The sequence below is a fragment of the Amyelois transitella genome, chromosome 12, assembly GCF_032362555.1.
Source record: "Amyelois transitella isolate CPQ chromosome 12, ilAmyTran1.1, whole genome shotgun sequence".
NCBI lineage: Eukaryota > Metazoa > Arthropoda > Insecta > Lepidoptera > Pyralidae > Amyelois > Amyelois transitella.
In genome coordinates, this window is record NC_083515.1 from 9,570,798 (window position 1) to 9,587,693 (window position 16,896).

The 16,896-nt window shown below is 38.2% G+C and overlaps 1 protein-coding gene across 4 annotated transcripts; it reads right to left on the reverse strand.

The window, feature by feature from the left end:
• Positions 1–92: 92 nt before the first annotated feature.
• LOC106141770 (serine/arginine repetitive matrix protein 1) lies at positions 93–16,613 on the reverse strand. Of its 4 annotated transcripts, none has more exons than XM_060946910.1 (13): positions 16,000–16,613; positions 13,992–14,120; positions 11,940–12,055; positions 10,866–10,948; positions 9,989–10,272; positions 9,054–9,299; positions 8,586–8,662; positions 7,957–8,174; positions 7,367–7,624; positions 6,153–6,346; positions 5,106–5,386; positions 3,993–4,165; positions 93–3,767 (listed from the first exon to the last, which is right to left on the reverse strand). In XM_060946910.1, the coding sequence occupies exons 1-13, from the start codon at positions 16,069–16,071 to the stop codon at positions 3,646–3,648; spliced, it is 2,253 nt and encodes a 750-aa protein (XP_060802893.1). In that variant the 5' UTR covers positions 16,072–16,613; the 3' UTR covers positions 93–3,645. The 4 variants fall into 4 exon arrangements, with proteins under 4 accessions (XP_060802893.1, XP_060802894.1, XP_060802891.1 ...); XM_060946911.1 differs by having other exon boundaries at positions 11,940–12,037; positions 13,992–14,126; positions 15,997–16,613; XM_060946908.1 differs by having other exon boundaries at positions 13,992–14,126; positions 15,997–16,613.
• Between the last annotated feature and the right edge of the window lie 283 nt (positions 16,614–16,896).

The following is a 16,896-nucleotide window of genomic DNA, read 5'->3' on the forward strand; positions in this document are numbered from 1 at the left end:
GGCCGAATTCAAAAGCAGAATTTTCTAGAATTAAGGTTCAGCGTACAAGGGGAAAGCCGTAAACAACAGCTACTCACAAATTAAACCATCTCTCATTTTAAACATGTTGTATTTAAATTTGCTTATAATGTCATGATAAATATAATTTATAACAATTACATACTTAATAAAGTAATCATTTGCTGTATGTGATAAAAAAATTCTTACACCATTTACAATATGAAGGCTTTGGGTTGCTGTTTTTGTTTATTTTTTATGTTACTGTTCATGCGTCGCCAATGTCCTAATTGTTTTTAAAAATACTAAACTGGCCCGATTTTCCCTACTATAAATTTGTACCTTAAATTCTCTAGATAAATTCTATCATCTATTCACTGGAATTAAAGTACACGATTATTTAATTCACTGCCTGCGCCGGCGCATTACATTCTCCAATGGACGCCGCGAGATTATGCAACTTCATTATAAATTGTTTCTTGTATAAAAGCCCGGTATATTACAATTTTTAAGAATTATATACTAAATATACTATTTGTTCGCAAAATCCTTTGCATATAGTCAAAAAGCTTGTAATTACACTAAAAGAAGTAATTGTCGATTGTATAAAGGGAAATGAAAACTTCCTCTTTTTGAAAGTTGGTTAAAATGACTATGTCTTTTTATACAGTTTTAATTTACTTCAGTTATTTGTTAAAGACAACAATCGCACTATATGTTGTGATAAAATGCTTACAAATACGAGAAAAATAAATAAGTAAATCGTGTTTCCAGCGAGTAAGACTTTCAATGTGATTACAATCTTTTTATAATCCATGCTCATAACTAAACAACGAATTATCGGATTCATATTTACCAGTAAATTTTTTCTGACACATAACTAACGGATTTGTTACTAATCGAATGCAAGTTACGAAAACATCTATTGTATGTATTTATAATATTATTTGTTAACCTAATCGGATTCCAAGTTTGGCATTAATATCTCTCGTAAATAATCCGAATTTGTAAATACAAACAATACTTCCCGATTAATAAGATCCGAATATCCGATCTTAGCTAACAACCCTCGCGGCATCCTTTAATAATTAAGCGTAAAAATCTGGTATTACATTAATATCGCTACGATACGCGTCCCCACCCATAACAATGCAGTCGCCTCATTCACCCGCCAAGCTAAAAGTTATTGTAAATTTTTATTAGACCCAAACGATTTTATAAATTTTAAAAATCACAAGACACTATTAATTAGACTAGTTCTCATTCTAATAATGGCAACTGAACAGTTGATTGTTTCACATAAAATATAATTATTACATCAAGTAAACATTATTACTTTTAATATCACTGCATTGTTACATTATAGTAAACAATAATATGTCGTCGAAAACGAGACTTACATCTTCCGAGTTTACAATGAGTAAAGCATCAATATATTTACATGGAATCATGTAACATTTACATTAAATAGATTGTAAAAAAAAAAGATTAAAGATTTAAAAATCTATTTACACTAAATTGTAAAAAGATTTTTTATTTTTTTATTTAGAGTACAATTTGATAGACTTGTCGAAGTGTTTGGAAGAGTAAAAATGCATGGGTTTTAAATTTTATTTACTCATTGTACACTTACATTTGTAAACCGTTCGGACGGGGTCGACATACTGTCAATATGTTAAATTTTATAAGTACATTTTATAGAAATTATTCGAAATAAAATTCATATGTTACTACATTATATTTGACAAGAATTTCGACACCATCCAAACTAGCAACACTGACTCGTTAACGTTACATGCTACGAAATACTGTATCCATTTTGATAATATTTATGCGTTACGTTGTATGTTACACTTAAAAAACATGGTGTACCGCGCGTGACCTATGTACATTAAGTCTATATTTACATACATTCTAAGTTTATCAAACTAATCACCGCTAAATTAAATCGTACATGTGAAATATTCTGTACATATATTATGTAATCGAAACTCAAGTTCGGGCAGTAATAAATTAGATCTAAGAAGATTTTTTTATCTACACTATATATATAACATTTTACCTAGAGAGGGCAAAGTGGCTTATTAACTTATAGGTATATGAAACAATATCAGTATGTGAATTTTTAATATTGTAAGGCAGCAGATTACCACTAGAGCAGAAAATAAATTACAACCTTTGTTATAAGGTTTAAAAGTAAATATTTTTACCATCATATCTCCTTGCATGATTAAAGATTTGTTGATAAATCACAAATAAAGAACGTTTTGTGCGAGCCAAAGGCCTTGGCTTTGAGATTTTATGTAAGTTGGTTCGTGTACGGGTATGAAGACTTCTTACGCATTTTGATGACCATATAACATCATGACATATCATTTGCTTACTAAATAAAAAAAGGCTTAGCTCTTCAATCTCACCCTCATATTGTGACTCACCTGTTTGGTAAATCGGTCTCAATATTTTTACTGAAGGACTAAGGACTTGTGTGACCTCTTAAATTCCGTTGAGTAGCATAACACTGATCTTTGCAAAAACCATAAATCATGGTGAACTAGTCAAGTTAGTGATACCTGGTCCTTGACATGTTATTAAAAAAGACTAAAAATATAATCAGATGGCTGATCCATGAAGTACGATGATGGCTGGCCTTTGAAAAACCCAGCAAGTTCATCACCATATTTAGGTCACATCACTTTTAACCGAATGAATTTTGAATGGCTTATAAGCCGTGAATACCAAATACCTTATAAACGTGCAATAAAGAATTTGAATATTAGTTTTGAAGAACGTATGAGGTCCTGCCGCACTTAAGGGATCATTCTTAATAGACCTGCTTACGGGTTTCCCCATTTAAGACAGAGGATTCACTTGCGTATAAAGTATGTGTGTGTGATGTTCACTACATAAATAACTTGGAAAATACTATTTCTCAAATACATTAGGTTTGTTTCTCAACCGCTTATAAAAATGTTCCGTCCGATATACAAGTTGCGTCAACTTACGCCACTTGTGAGATTCCTCATCTACACTTGCTATATATCGCAGAGTGCTCAGAAAGGTTTGATTTCTAGCGTTCAGCGCAGCGTTTCACTATAAATAGACCCATTTTCGTGCACCCTCAAAGAACTATGCGACCAGGAATTCATTTTAACGACGGGTAATCCTCGTCTATACAATACGCTTGCGATTTATGTACGTGAAATATCTATAAAGAATGTAATCTCAAATTACACTATCCAATCCGGTGGCTACATACCTCACTACACAAACCGCTTATCGTCCTCTCTAGGTGCTAAACATTTGAGATTCCTCATACATCTTGTTATTCGTGCTTATCGCAAAATGCTCGAGAAGTTTACATGTCGTGCGTCCAGCGCAGCGAGCGAGCGTAGCACACGATACTACCTTGATTAAGGCCTCATTACGCATAGATCTTTACGCGTGGTCAAAAGTCATGCGATAAAGATATCATTTAGAAATCTATTCAAACTGTCACTGATGTCTGCCTTTACAATCCGCTTGCCAATTCTATTTGTGAATAGTCCCACTAGGGACGTAGTACTGAAAATACAAAAAAAAAACCCACTACGAACCGCTTATAGTCCTCTCTAAGTGCTAAGAATGCGAGATTCGTCATGTATCATGTTGCTATGTGTGCGTATCGCAGAGTGCTCGGAACGTCTCCATGTCGAGCGTCCAGCGCAGCGAGCGGGCGCACGGCACGTGGCAGCGGAGGCGGCAGCCGCGGCGGGCGCACGACACGGCGGCGCCTGCGCAGGACAAAAAGAAATAGATTATCCTTCTATTAGAATAAAATAGATTTATTTTCAAAATTGGATACAAGGTATCACTTATTGACGTCACATCACTTAAATCTAATTATAACTACTACCGCTTCCAAAGCGCGTGTGTAGAAAAAGCGGCGGAACAAACTACACTGCAGCATTTTCATCATTCATATAGTCCGCGCTGCTGTACAGCTACACACAACCTACCGGTGCGGCAGCAGGCGGCGCAGCGCGCGCCGCGGGCGGCCCACACGGCGGCGGCGAGCCCCCACACGCGCGCGCCGCCCGCCACGAGCCCGGGCGCCCACACGCCGCACGCCTCGTGCAGCCACACCTCCGCGCTGCCGCCGTAGCGCCGCCGCGTCGCCTCGTCTAGCGCCCTGGAGAATAAAAAAAATAAATAAATGTTAGTATATATGTATAGACGACTATACAGGGCGACTTTTAATACAACTGTATAAATTTAACTGTTAAGTGTACTCATCTAAAGGACATTAAAAAACTTTAAAAGAAAATTATCGGTTCATATTTCAGAAAGTACGAAAAAAAATAAAAGTATCAAAATCCACGATCCTAAATACGTCATATCACCCCGGCCGGCGGAAAAGCGACGCGTAAGATTCAGAGGTCAACAACACATTGCATTCAGCTGAGCGATTTCGACAACTCTGTACTTTACTTGATCTTGATACCTACTAGAAAAATAATTTATTTTTCAGACATTTATTTACATGTTTAGTTTTAATTTCTTTTTGTAGTATTGGTCTTTAATAAAGCGTGTGACGTAGTTTTTGAGGGTTTTTTAAATGTGAAAATGATGACGTTTAATTTAAATAAAAATAGGCTCAAACGGCTCATAAGCATGGGTATAGTCTATGTTTAAAAGGATGCAGTTGTTTTAAAATGTCACCCTGTATAGACGAGTATATAGATAGATAAAATACCCATTTTTGCACATAAATTATAACAAAAATAACTTATCTTTAACATATGCCAAAGTGATGTACAAAATGTGTAATTGTAAGTTGGAAGTAAAAAAATGTTAACTGGCTTGTAATAAGTTTGATTCTTTCAATTTTTTGCATAATTTGGCATATACTCACGGAAAAATGAGACGTGATGGAAAGAAAATACGTATATATTCTTACTAAACGTACGTACGTGTAATTAAAAACGAAGTTTTATGACATTTAGTAGCATTGCACCCGCGAGACCGTTTTCATCAACAAGAAAAATATATATCACAAATTCCAAACCACCACATAGAAATCATAGAATCTTTACATCACATCTTAACCCTAGAATACTAACAACAATTACCTGTATTCTTCACAGTCAGTTTCCACCGTATAAGGGCCAAACAAGTCCCCTAACCCAGCCGCATGTGGTCCTCTCTCACAGAACACGCACAGCCACGTAGCGTCGGGTGTGGTGGCGTCGTATCTTAACCCTAAAGTGCTCGCATGAAGGCCTCTCGCCCGGAGTCCGTTGCGGAATTCTTCTCCAGGTTTTCGCCTCGTGACGGTGGATTCGACCTCGTCTTCGCCGGTTGAAGCGTTGATAACGCTGACTGATAGCGGTGAGTCGCGGGGGCCTCGGATCTGAAGAGAAAATAGATATATACATACATATATGGTCACGTCTATATCCTTTGCGGGGTAGACAGAGTCAACGGTCTTGAAAAGACTGCATGGCCACGTTCATCTATTTGGTTTAATGATAGAATTGAGAATAGATAATTTAGTTCATGTTAATTCTTAAACTAATTCTTTAAATGTAACAAAATAATATTATTGATATTGTATCTGTGCATAATGAATGACACTTACTATTTATTAAAATTATCTATGAATAAATCGTCATGCTCATTTCCGGTTTTGGGTTCCAATTTTGTTAAATTACAACATTTATAAAGTGATAGCTGTAATGCTGGGAAATGCATTTGGACGACGATTGATAGTATCAATAGCATAATTAATTCTAAAGACAGTCAATGCTTTCATGGCTCAATCGCTCTGACCAATCAGAATGATATATGAAATTTGTATATAACTGTATACCGGCTATACAAAACTTAATACCGAGGCTGAGAAATCCGACTGCCCATAGATATAATTTCTATGAACAGGCCATATATCCTGTTATTTGCAGTACCATCCCTAATCGCGACTAGTAAAAAATTTAGTTATATTTTCACACCTGTATTCACACTAATAAATGAAATTGGCTATACAAAACTTAAAATACCGAGGCTGAGAAATCCGACTGCCCATAGATATAATTTCTATGAACAGGCCATATATCCTGTTATTTGCAGTGCCCCATTCCTAATTACAACTAGTAAAAAATTTAGTTATATCTTCCCACCTGTATATACGGCCCTCTGGATCGGCCGGAGCTCGCATTGCTCCCAGAATCGTAGGCGTCTTTGAGGGGAGTCTCCTTAGTCTTCCTGCCCTTGTTGCCGTCGGCCCGCTTCCGCGCCATTTTCTTCCGCGGCGCGTCGTCCCCTTCTGAAGCCCGGCTCGAGCGTCGCGCCGCTTTCCTGTCTTTGCGCTCGCCTGGGAATAAAAATAAAAACACCCATTATATAAATAGAATTAAATAAATAGTGCCGTGTGGTTCCCGGCACCAATACAAAAAAGAATAGGACCACTCCATTTCTTTCCCAGGGATGTCGTAAAAGACGTCTTTTTTTAGGCTATGGGCTAGCAACCTGTCACTATTTGGATCTCAATTCCATCATTAAGCCAAGCAGCTGAATGTGGCCATTCAGTCTTTTCGGGACTATTGGCTCTGTCTACCCCGTAAGGGATATAGACGTGACTATGTGTATTATATAAATACATAGTACCTGGTTGGTACCAGACCGAGCTTTGCTCGGTCAACCAGAGATGGCGCTGATATAGTTCCTTAAAACGCGGTTTTTGAAATGTTTATATATCTTGGGAACCGAGCTTTTTTCCAACCTAGGACCTTGATAAATCGATTCCTTGAGCCGAAAAGCCCCTAAGCTGTAACTTTCATGAAAATCGTTGGAGCCGTTTCCGAGATCCTGATTATATATATATAAGAATTGCTTGTTTAAATATATGAGAGGATGAATGAAAGCAGGTGGACTAAGCAGGTATACAAGGAGAGTGTGGAGGGAAAGGTCGGAGTGCGAAGACGAGCGTATCTTGATCAAATTAAAGACGTCCTGGTTAAGGGTCATGAAGAGAGTTATGAATGTGGATGAAGCAAAGGAACTATGCAGAGATCGTGGCAAGTGGAAAGAGGTAGTCTCTGCCTACCCCTCTGGGAAAGAGGCGTGATTTTATGTATGTATGTTAATATACTAGCTGTCCCGGCAAACGATATATTTTTCATAAGAAATGTAGATAAACTTCCAAGAAAGTGGAAAATCAGAAAAGAAGAGAGCTTAGAGGTCACATTTTCAATAAATGAAAAACAAGCGTTATAATTTCAGCGGTTTCAGCCTACAGCAAACAAATTTTTATATAAAACACAGGTTTTATTTAGAATTACTATTCTACTACATTACTACCTCATAACTAAGCATAAATTATAGTTGTAAAAACCTTTAGTAGGCGCTGATTTTCTCCGCTTCCTCGCTTTCCCCGTCTGCTTCTTCTCACCCTCGTTCTCCTCCAGCCCCGCGAACATGTTCTCCAACTGCTTCTCCACCTCCACGAAGCTGGCCGCGGTGGGCTCCGAGCTCCGAGGCTCGCTCGTGTCGGGCTCCGCGGGCTTGGCCTCGGACGGGGACTCGATGGGGACGTTCGTGGACTCCGCGTTAGAGGTCCGGGCGCTGCGCCGTCTGGGCGCCGCCGCGGTTTCTGCGATTAACATACATACATACATATGTCATATGGTCACGTCTATATCCCTTGCGGGGTAGACAGAGCCAGCAGACTTGAAAAGCCTTAATGGCCACGTTCAGCTATTTAATGATAGAATTGATATTGAAATAGTGACAGGTTGATAACCCATCGCATAAAAAAGAATCCCAAGTTTGTAAGCCTTTCCCTTAGTTACCTTTTACGACATCCATGGGAAAGAGTTGGAGTGGTCCTATTCTTTTTTGTATTGGTGCCTGCACATCTAATTGATACTTTATCAACATTACATAATAAAGATTTCATCAATATAAATAAAAAAAAGCACAAACCAATTTGTGGTGTCTGTGGTACATCATCTTTCTTAACTTCCTCCTCCTGTTTCTTGGCTTCAGGACTGGCCAACACATTTTTCAGCGTGTCTATGGTGTGGGGGGTGTCGGGGGTGTGGGGGTTGTGGGGGGCGGGGGGCGCGGCGGGCTCGGGGGGCTGCGCAGTGGTGCTGGCTATCATGGCCGCTATGTCGTCTATGGTCTCAGCTGACCCGGACCTGAAATATAACAAAAAAAAATAACAGTTTTTGATAATAAAGAAAGTTTAATATTCAAGTTCATAAATATTAAATAAACAGTAAAAATATTTTATTTTTATATATGACTTAAAGTTTTTATTTCATTAGTATTTTCTGTAGGTATATCGTCCATTAGTTTGAATACTAACCGATGCACTTACAGTGTGGGAGGGAACCTGCACATTCAGATAACTGGATGTGTAATCAGATTGATCCAATACAGGTTAGGTTTACTTGCAATGGTTGCGGAGGTCAGATGGGAGTTGCTTCGTGTGAAACCTGACTCACCCAATCTAGGATCCATGGTCAAAGGCATACCGCCAAGCTCGTCTCCAGAGTGGTGAGGATGCAACTGGCACTAAAGTCAATAGGAACAAGATATGAACTTACCTGGATTTTCTTCTCGTGGGAGGTGGGGGTTGCTGTGGCTGGGGTGGTTTTTCTTGTGGCGGTTCAGGTTTCTCGAGCTGAAAGTAGTTTTTGTTATTAGTTATGTTTTAAGGGGGTAAAGATTTGAATAATATAACAGTATGTACTGATTTTTAAAATAAAATATTCAGTTTCTTATTAAGGCGAATAAACTTAATTATTATACTATCGATGTTCAAAATACATATATACAGTCACGTCCCTAGTGGGGTAGACAAAGTCAACAGTCATGAAAAAACTGAAAGATTATTTTTTGCTGTAAGGCAAAAATTTTTGTTTTATATGATGGAATTGTATTCAAATAGTACATGTTGTTAGCTTATTTTAGCCTTTCTCTTAGTCGCTTTTTACGCCATTCACTGGAAGGATATGGAGTTGTCTTATTCTGAAGTGCTGGGCATGATTTTGCTACAAAAAATGTGCAGGTACCTGTAGCGGTTGTACCTCCTCCTCCGGCAGGGCGGGCGCGGGCGGCGGCCCGTTGAGGCGCGCGTGCGCATCGCCGTTCTCCAGCGGCGCGGCGGGCGCGGGGGGCTGCGTGGGGGGCGCGGCGGGGGCGGGGGGCGCGGGCGGCGGCGCGGCGGGCAGCGCGCGCGCCGCGGGCAGCCGCACCGTGCGCTCGGGCTTCCGCTTCCGCTTGGACCCGGGCATGGCGCCGCACGAGTCCGCCGAGTCCTGTAGGCAAAAATAAAATAGAATATAATAAATTTATTTTTAAAATTGGATACAAGATATCACTTATTGACGTCACATTAATTGAATCTAATTATAACTACTACCGCTTCCAAAGCGCATATGAAGAAGAAGTGTCGGAACAAACTACACTGCAGCAATTGCTTTTTAAATTTTTACGTAAAATCCCTTAGTATTTTTATAATTGCGAAGGTCTGTCTGTCTATTGCGCTTTCACAGCTAAACCGATGGAACCAAGCAAATGAAATTTTGTATGCATATATATAAAATCCCGATTTTAAATTACTTTTTTTTTTCAAAAAATTGTCGCTTTAACAGGAGATGAAAGTTTGAATGCAAAATCAATAATGTTACCCGTACGAAGCCAGGACGGATCGCTAGTCAAACATAAAAGTTTATGCTTAAACATCACTTCTTATAATAATCTTGTAAGAAAACATTATTAGTAAACCATATTTACTAACTACCCTCACCTTAATAGACGTAAGCAATAATGGCGTAGGTCCTTGAGTACATTATAACCCGAGTTGAATGAATGGCATTCGCAGCTTCAAAAAGACATCAACTTTAACAGTGAGGTTCAGTCGCCTTGAGCTGAGGTCTTGCTACAAATCTATTAATATTAGATGCAAAGCGACTTGATTGTAGAAAAAAAAACGAACAAAACTTACTTCATTAGAAGAGGGCGGTGACGGCGTAGGGGCGGCCCTAGAGTGCACTATGACGGAGTGGGGCGACACCGGCGACGGCACCAGCCGCTCCAGCAGCGCGTCCACCCGGGCGTGCGGCGCCCGGGGCTGCGCCCTCGCTATGAGGCTGTTGATGGTGGGCGCGTCGCGCACCGACAGCGAGGGCGCCGCCGACCCGTTGCTGGGCGCGGGCGCGGCTCGGGAGCCCAGGGACAGGTCCACGCCGACACGCGCGTAGCTCAGCAACTCTTCGGGGCGTAGTTTCTCTGCGGGCAAAGATTTTGATGTTGTACCGTGATATATTGATGTCAAACTTGGTTTGAATTAAGTTTTTAGTTCACAAAGTTATTCTTATTACAGTATGGCACGCTACCCAGGCAGTTCAAAGGTTTCAAGGCATTGTTTGCACATGTATGAAACATGAACCTAGTGTTTCAACGAGTGACACTATAAAGAATTTTATATTCTACCATGTTTTAACCGACTTCAAAAAAGAAGGAGGTTTCATAATTCGATCGTATTTTTTTTATCTAATACAGATCTGGATAAATGTTGTTTCCACAGGTTACAGAATAAAAGCGATCTACACGCAGTCAGGGCATGATGAGAAACGAACTCTCTGATTGGCCTTGGTCTTGGATATTTATCTATATAAGTATTTATTACAAAAAATTGTATCGTTGAGTTAGTATCTCGTAACATAAGTTCCGAACTTACTCCGAGGCCAACTGAATCTGTGCAATTTGTCCCGTATATATTTATTATTTATTTATTAAATCTTTTCACTGGTTACCCATGTGGAAAACGGTTGTGCTGAACATGTAAATATTAATCTGGAATAGATTTAGATCCCACTTACCTCTGCCAGGGCCCAAATGTGCGTACAAGTCGGCTGGCGGCAACGCTGAGCCGGCCTTCACGTCGCCTGGCGAGGGCGTATGTCTGCAAGACAAAAATGTTACCATAATAATTACATACATACATACCATATGGTCACGTCTATATCCCTTGTGGGGTAGGCAGAGCCAACAGTCTTGAAAAGAGTGATCGGCCACGTTTAGCCATTTGACTTAATGATAGAATTGAGATTCAAATAGTGACAGGTTGCTAGCCTAACGCCTAAAAGAAGAATCCCCAAGTTTATAAGCCTTTCCCTTAGTAGCCTTTTACGACATCCATGGGAAACAGATGGAGTGGTCCCATTCTTTTTTGTATTGGTGCTGGGAACCACACGGCATAATTACACTATTCTATGGTAACAGAGTGTGCTGTGAAAGACTATAGCAATTAACAAAGATCTTTTAAAAACTATTTTAAGTAACTCTCGGTAAATGAACAACATTAACGCCTATTGTACTTTACAAATTGTAATTGTTACAATAAAAAATAAATAAATATTTAATATAGTCACAATTTAGTCACATATTATAGTCTTCCCATTTGTCTGTCTGTATGTTGATAAGATTAGCGCAATCTCGGAAAGTCGTGGACGGATTTTGTTCCTATTTGAAGCAGGGTTTTCTGAGGACGGTTTGTTTTTTCTATAATTTATATAATATGCCATCCGTGCGAAGTCGGGTCACGAGTTTTTTAAAAAACGGTAAAGCAAACCTTTTCTTAAAATTTACCTTTATATGTTGCATAGGTGACTGAGCGATTAATAAGCAATCTAAGATGTATGTAATATTGAAGAAATTTATGTTATCTTCATACATAAAATCACGCCTCTTTCCCGGAGGGGTAGGCAGAGACTACATCTTTCCACTTGCCACGATCTCTGCATACTTCCTTCTTTTCATCCACATTCATTACTCCTTTCATGCAAGTTTTTCTTCAATATTAAGTCGAATCAAAGAAAATTTCAACAAAAACTCTATGAACATCCATGGTGAACCATATTGTCGGTATTAGAAATTTTAAAAAAGGTTCTCACCTCATGTGGTGCTTGTCGGGTGGTGTCGGCGTGTGTCGGTATAACTCAGGCGGCGTCGCAGTGTGCCTGAACACAGAGTTGCCCGCGTTCTTCATCGCCTGCAATTGCAATAGACCCTACGGTGGTCATATCCGGTGGGTATTATATCCGTCAACACAAAATATAAACAAAATATTATTGAACAATATAATACAATAGAAATGCCATATGAATCTTAATCCAATATCCCTGTAAGGGTTGCCGTGGTCAGACCGGAGTCACTTTATGTAAAAACCTGACTTATCCAATCGAATTAATGGAAATACTATATTGTTATTATTTGCGGACTTGTAAATTTGTCGAATAAGGCTCAGGATCGAGGAAGCCGAAATAAACTTTACACTCTGACATCTTACATCACAAGTACTTAATACTTCTATCGTCTTATATTTTTACAAACTATGTTCAATAACTGAAAATAATCATATAAAGCGGCTTTGGACCACCAGCGAAATTTAAAGAATAACTTGCAGTCTTCGTAATCAAAGTGGCATAAGCTAATATCATAATTCATTTGGCGTTAAATATTTTAAACTTTTACCTTGGATTTATTTTAAAAATTGGTCAGATTCAGGAATTCTTAGCTTAAGTTTAAAAAGTCACCTGTTGTTAGCTACAAATTATTGAAATAAACTTTTATGGTCCAGGAATAAGTAAATTAATATCTTCGGTGAGGCTGACAGTACAGTACTCTGTACCGTCATGGTTTTGGTAGCCCATGTAAGGCTACTGCCTTACATGGGCTACCATGGTTAAAGTAAACTTTTCCTGTATTATGGGAACCAATGACTATGTAATGTGATTATCAAAACACTGTGTGAGCTTAACTTTTAAAACGTTTTCTTCAAGGTTATTCAGAATAGGACCATTTCTTTTATCTTAATTGCCCAAGGTCCGAATCTGAGGCTTTAAGACAAAATTGTTATCATAAAGAGCAACTGTTTTATTGACTCCTTTATTACAATTCCTTAGTAAACAAGGGCCCTTTAGTAGTTTTTGTACGGATGAAAATTATGTTTATAAATGTTATGTTATAAGCTAGGCTGCAGACATACACACAAAAAGACGCCAAAGGCGGTAGTAACAGATTTCTTCATAGCTTACGAAACTACCAAAACAAAAGAAGATCAAGAGTACCGGAAACCTGGAGCTTGCATGAAGAGAGTTATGAATGTGGTGACGCGAAAGAAGTATGCAGAGACTGTGGCAAGTGGAAAGCTGTACCCTATACCTCTCCTCTCACTCATTATTATTCACCTTATCAGATTTGTTCTGATTTTGATCCACTCTGAAATAATTCCTATTGCGTTATGATCCCCCTGGACGAGGCAACACATAAAAATAAAATGGATCCACTAGGTTATCAGAGTTTGGGGATCAGACCCGAATAACTCGCCTCGTAACCATTCTACTAGTCATATTTCGAGCCCTGTCAGTTCGTATCTAGAGCTTAACAACGGAAACTACGCAATTAACGACCGCTTAATTATTTCCGTGACTATAGACTGCATGTTTATAAATTCTGTGTGGTTCTAGCCGTATACCACTATTTCTTATGGACGTTGTATTATGTTACCAAGATATGAGACATACAATTAATGCAACAATCATGATCACTTTCTGTAAAAACCTGACTTACCCAATCCATGATCATGATTTAAGGTTGATTGGTTTAGAGGTGAGAATTTAACCGGTACTCACGCCAGGAGGAAGAAGAGACCCCGGTGAACAAAAAATTTACTGATAAGTACTTGTGTAGCAGATATACATGGAGAGTGTGGAGGGAAAGGTCGGGGTGGGAAGACCTAGACGAACATATCTTGATCAAATTAAGGACGTCCTGGTAAAGGGTCAGGTCAAAAGTACCCGAAACCGCCGAGCTTGCATGAAGAGAGTTATGAATGTGGATGCAGCAAAGGAAGTATGCAGGGATCGTGGCAAGTGGAAAGAGGTAGTCTCTGCCTACCCCTCCGGGAAAAAGGCGTGATTTTATGTATGTATGTATGTAAGTACCTGTAAAGGATCAGGGGGTGAAGGCGCTGGCACATGATAAAGATGGGGGGGCGGAGTCGGCGTGTGCCAGGTGACGCCGCGCTCCGACGCCATGTGAGCTTGGGGCGCGCGCGCCAACAAGTTCGCCATCTGTAACTGAATGGTCGCAGCTTTTATTTACTGTAAAATTGAATTGCACCTATAAATTGTGTCGTGTAGTTTCCTACACTTTAGAATTGAACCACTCCATATTTTTCCCATGGATGAAGTAAGGCGACTAAGATAAAGGCTTATAAACTTGGGATTCCTCTTGTAGGCGAAGGGCTAGCAGTCTATCGCTATTTGGATTTCAATTCTATTGGGAAGCCATATATGTAGTTCAATGTGGCCAGGCTGTTTGAGCTGCAAGGAATATAGACATGACTATATGTATGTATGTATAATATATTATATAATAATTCAGATTATGGACTTGGTAAGTCACAAGTGAACGTGACATGTTGCAACTGACAGTTACCGTTGGATTATTAAGAATGGGAAAGGAAAGTATGTAGTGTGAAAAAACTAAAACAGTAGTTAACAGCTCACTCTGGCCACCATATGTTGCAATTTCAACAATAGACTAGAATTCTACTATATTGCTCAATTAACCCCAAAAACATTGGTGTAATTAATTATATTTTTACAAAATATTGTTATCACAAATACTGACATTGATCATGCAAATGAGCGAGATTTGCGCTTCTTAGAAAATAATGAAGGATGCCCATTATTTTCATTAAAATAATTGAACTAGTGACCTATATTTTTATACATTGCAGAACTTGATGTTCTCCACAAGTTGGTATAATTATGTACCTCGTTCAGAGGACACATTTTTCTCTAAATTGATCAAATAATCAATGTTCTGGCAAAAAGTCAGGTCAAGAGCCTCCCAAAACCAGCAAGTTTGTGTGAGTTTTAAAAGTAGATAAAGCAAAAGAAGTATGCAGGGCAAATGGAAATATTTAGTCTCTGCCTACCCCTCTAGGATAGAGGCATAATTTCATTTATGTGTGCAACATCACAATAACAAAATGAGGCTTTAGTTGAACTGGCAAATTAAGGAAATTGGGGCAGAATAAAAAAAAAATTGGGTGGATTGATTGGGCAAAGGAGATTATGAGTAAGAAGTAAGGCTCATGAAATTGTAAGTTAATAAAAGAATCTAAACATACTGTGTTGTTTAAAATAAAAATTAATGGTGATGAATTGATATAAAAAGTAGTATAAAGTGAAGATTTTCAAAATAATAAGAATGTTTTTTTTTTGTCATGTTAATAAATCAAGCAAACATGAATATGCAAGTAGATAAAGTTTAACTAATTATTTGTTTACTGACAATTACACTTCTTCAAGTGGAAGCATACAATGCTGTTTACTGCAATTATTTTGACAAAAAAGGAAACAAAAAATATGTTGGAATTTGTTGTTGGTATCAGATGAGTCTTAAATTTTACATCCATTTGATACAAACTCTCTGGGTTTAGGTTAAATGATTTCAAATTAAATTTGCTTTATCAAGGTCATGCAGAAAATACAGAATTCTTTGAAACTGTTTAGCATTATTTTATGTAACATAAGTTTTTTTTTAAATAATGAATAAATTTAAAACTAATAAGTAATAATTTCTAATATGTTTTTGAAAGTAAACAGTCAGTGGAAATTAACAAGTTACAAATTCAGGTTATCAGTGCCAACAGCTGATTTGGTTGCACACTACTACACAACTTGTAAACAAAGGTTACAATACATTCATAATGTAGCCATGCACCTAACCAATACTGTGATTTCCTATAGTTTAGTTTGATGTATAAGCACAAACGAGTGATTAAACTTATTTATGTAATAAAATAGTTTTTAGAATGCAAAATAAATGTAATAAAAACATTTACTACAGTCATAATAGAAATGCATACTACGAATTTGTTAAAAAAATCATTCGACTTACAGATGTACGTTTAAAAAAAATTGGAAAAATAAGCACCACCTGTAAGGGGCTCCAACTGGGGCCCATTTGAGACTGCCGCCCGTTGGGGTTGTGCTGCGAACCGCCAGACATTGTGCGCGGAGTCTTTACGGCACTCTTTACAACTTGTAATCAACACTGATCCGTCAACAAACACTCTCTCAGTCCACCATAATGATGCCGGCAACTTTGAAGCCTTCGCCCGCGTAACTGCGCTCCCTTACGACGTGTACAGAATCTTCTGAAACGTTTTCATGAGTACTCCATACGTTTAGAGGATCCAACACATTGCAACATGTACTATAAACAGAGAACAGGACTTTTATAGAGTCCAGTAAACACTATAACGAATGAAAACTACATTTATTTCGTGCATGGTATGGTGTTCTCGAAACTGATGCTCACTTCGCGTGACACTTTGAACGCATTTAGGTTTTGAAAATAAGCACTTTAACGTCGTTAGAACTCAATACAATGGCTAAGGAAATATTGTTCACTGTTCCATACTACTGAATAAGTTAAATTTCGCCAGTAAATGTCACAAAAAATGGAAAAATCATCAAGTATTGAATGGAATCGCCTTCAACAATGGTGGCCGATTGGGATTTTGAAAGAAACTGTAGCGCCATCTTGCAACAGAACTTAGGAAGCATGTCGGTAAAACAGTCCACCGGAAGTATATTTTATTTTGTCTATGGTAGTCAAATTAATATTAAATATTAAATCAATTCATGTATTTTTCTAAATAGTTATTGTAAATTATGTTTTGATTGAAAAAATGATATTTAAATATTTAAGATGAAAATGTGTATTCAGTAACATTGAGCCATTCGATTACACAAAACGATTGATAAGCCGAATCGATTACGATTTATTTATTATGGCAACACTTTCGTAACCATAGCAACTGAATGTTTT

What these genes read in the sequence shown, in the direction of transcription:
- LOC106141770 (XM_060946908.1), bottom strand. Translation starts at nt 16,071, where the DNA reads ATGTCTGGCGGTTCGCAGCACAACCCCAACGGGCGGCAGTCTCAAATG. An exon ending in CACCGCCCTCTTCTAATGAA is followed by an intron (nt 9,300 to 9,988) that starts GTAAGTTTTGTT and finishes TTTTGCCTACAG; the next exon opens with GACTCGGCGGACTCGTGCGG. An exon ending in ACCACAGACACCACAAATTG is followed by an intron (nt 7,625 to 7,956) that starts GTTTGTGCTTTT and finishes TGTTAATCGCAG; the next exon opens with AAACCGCGGCGGCGCCCAGA.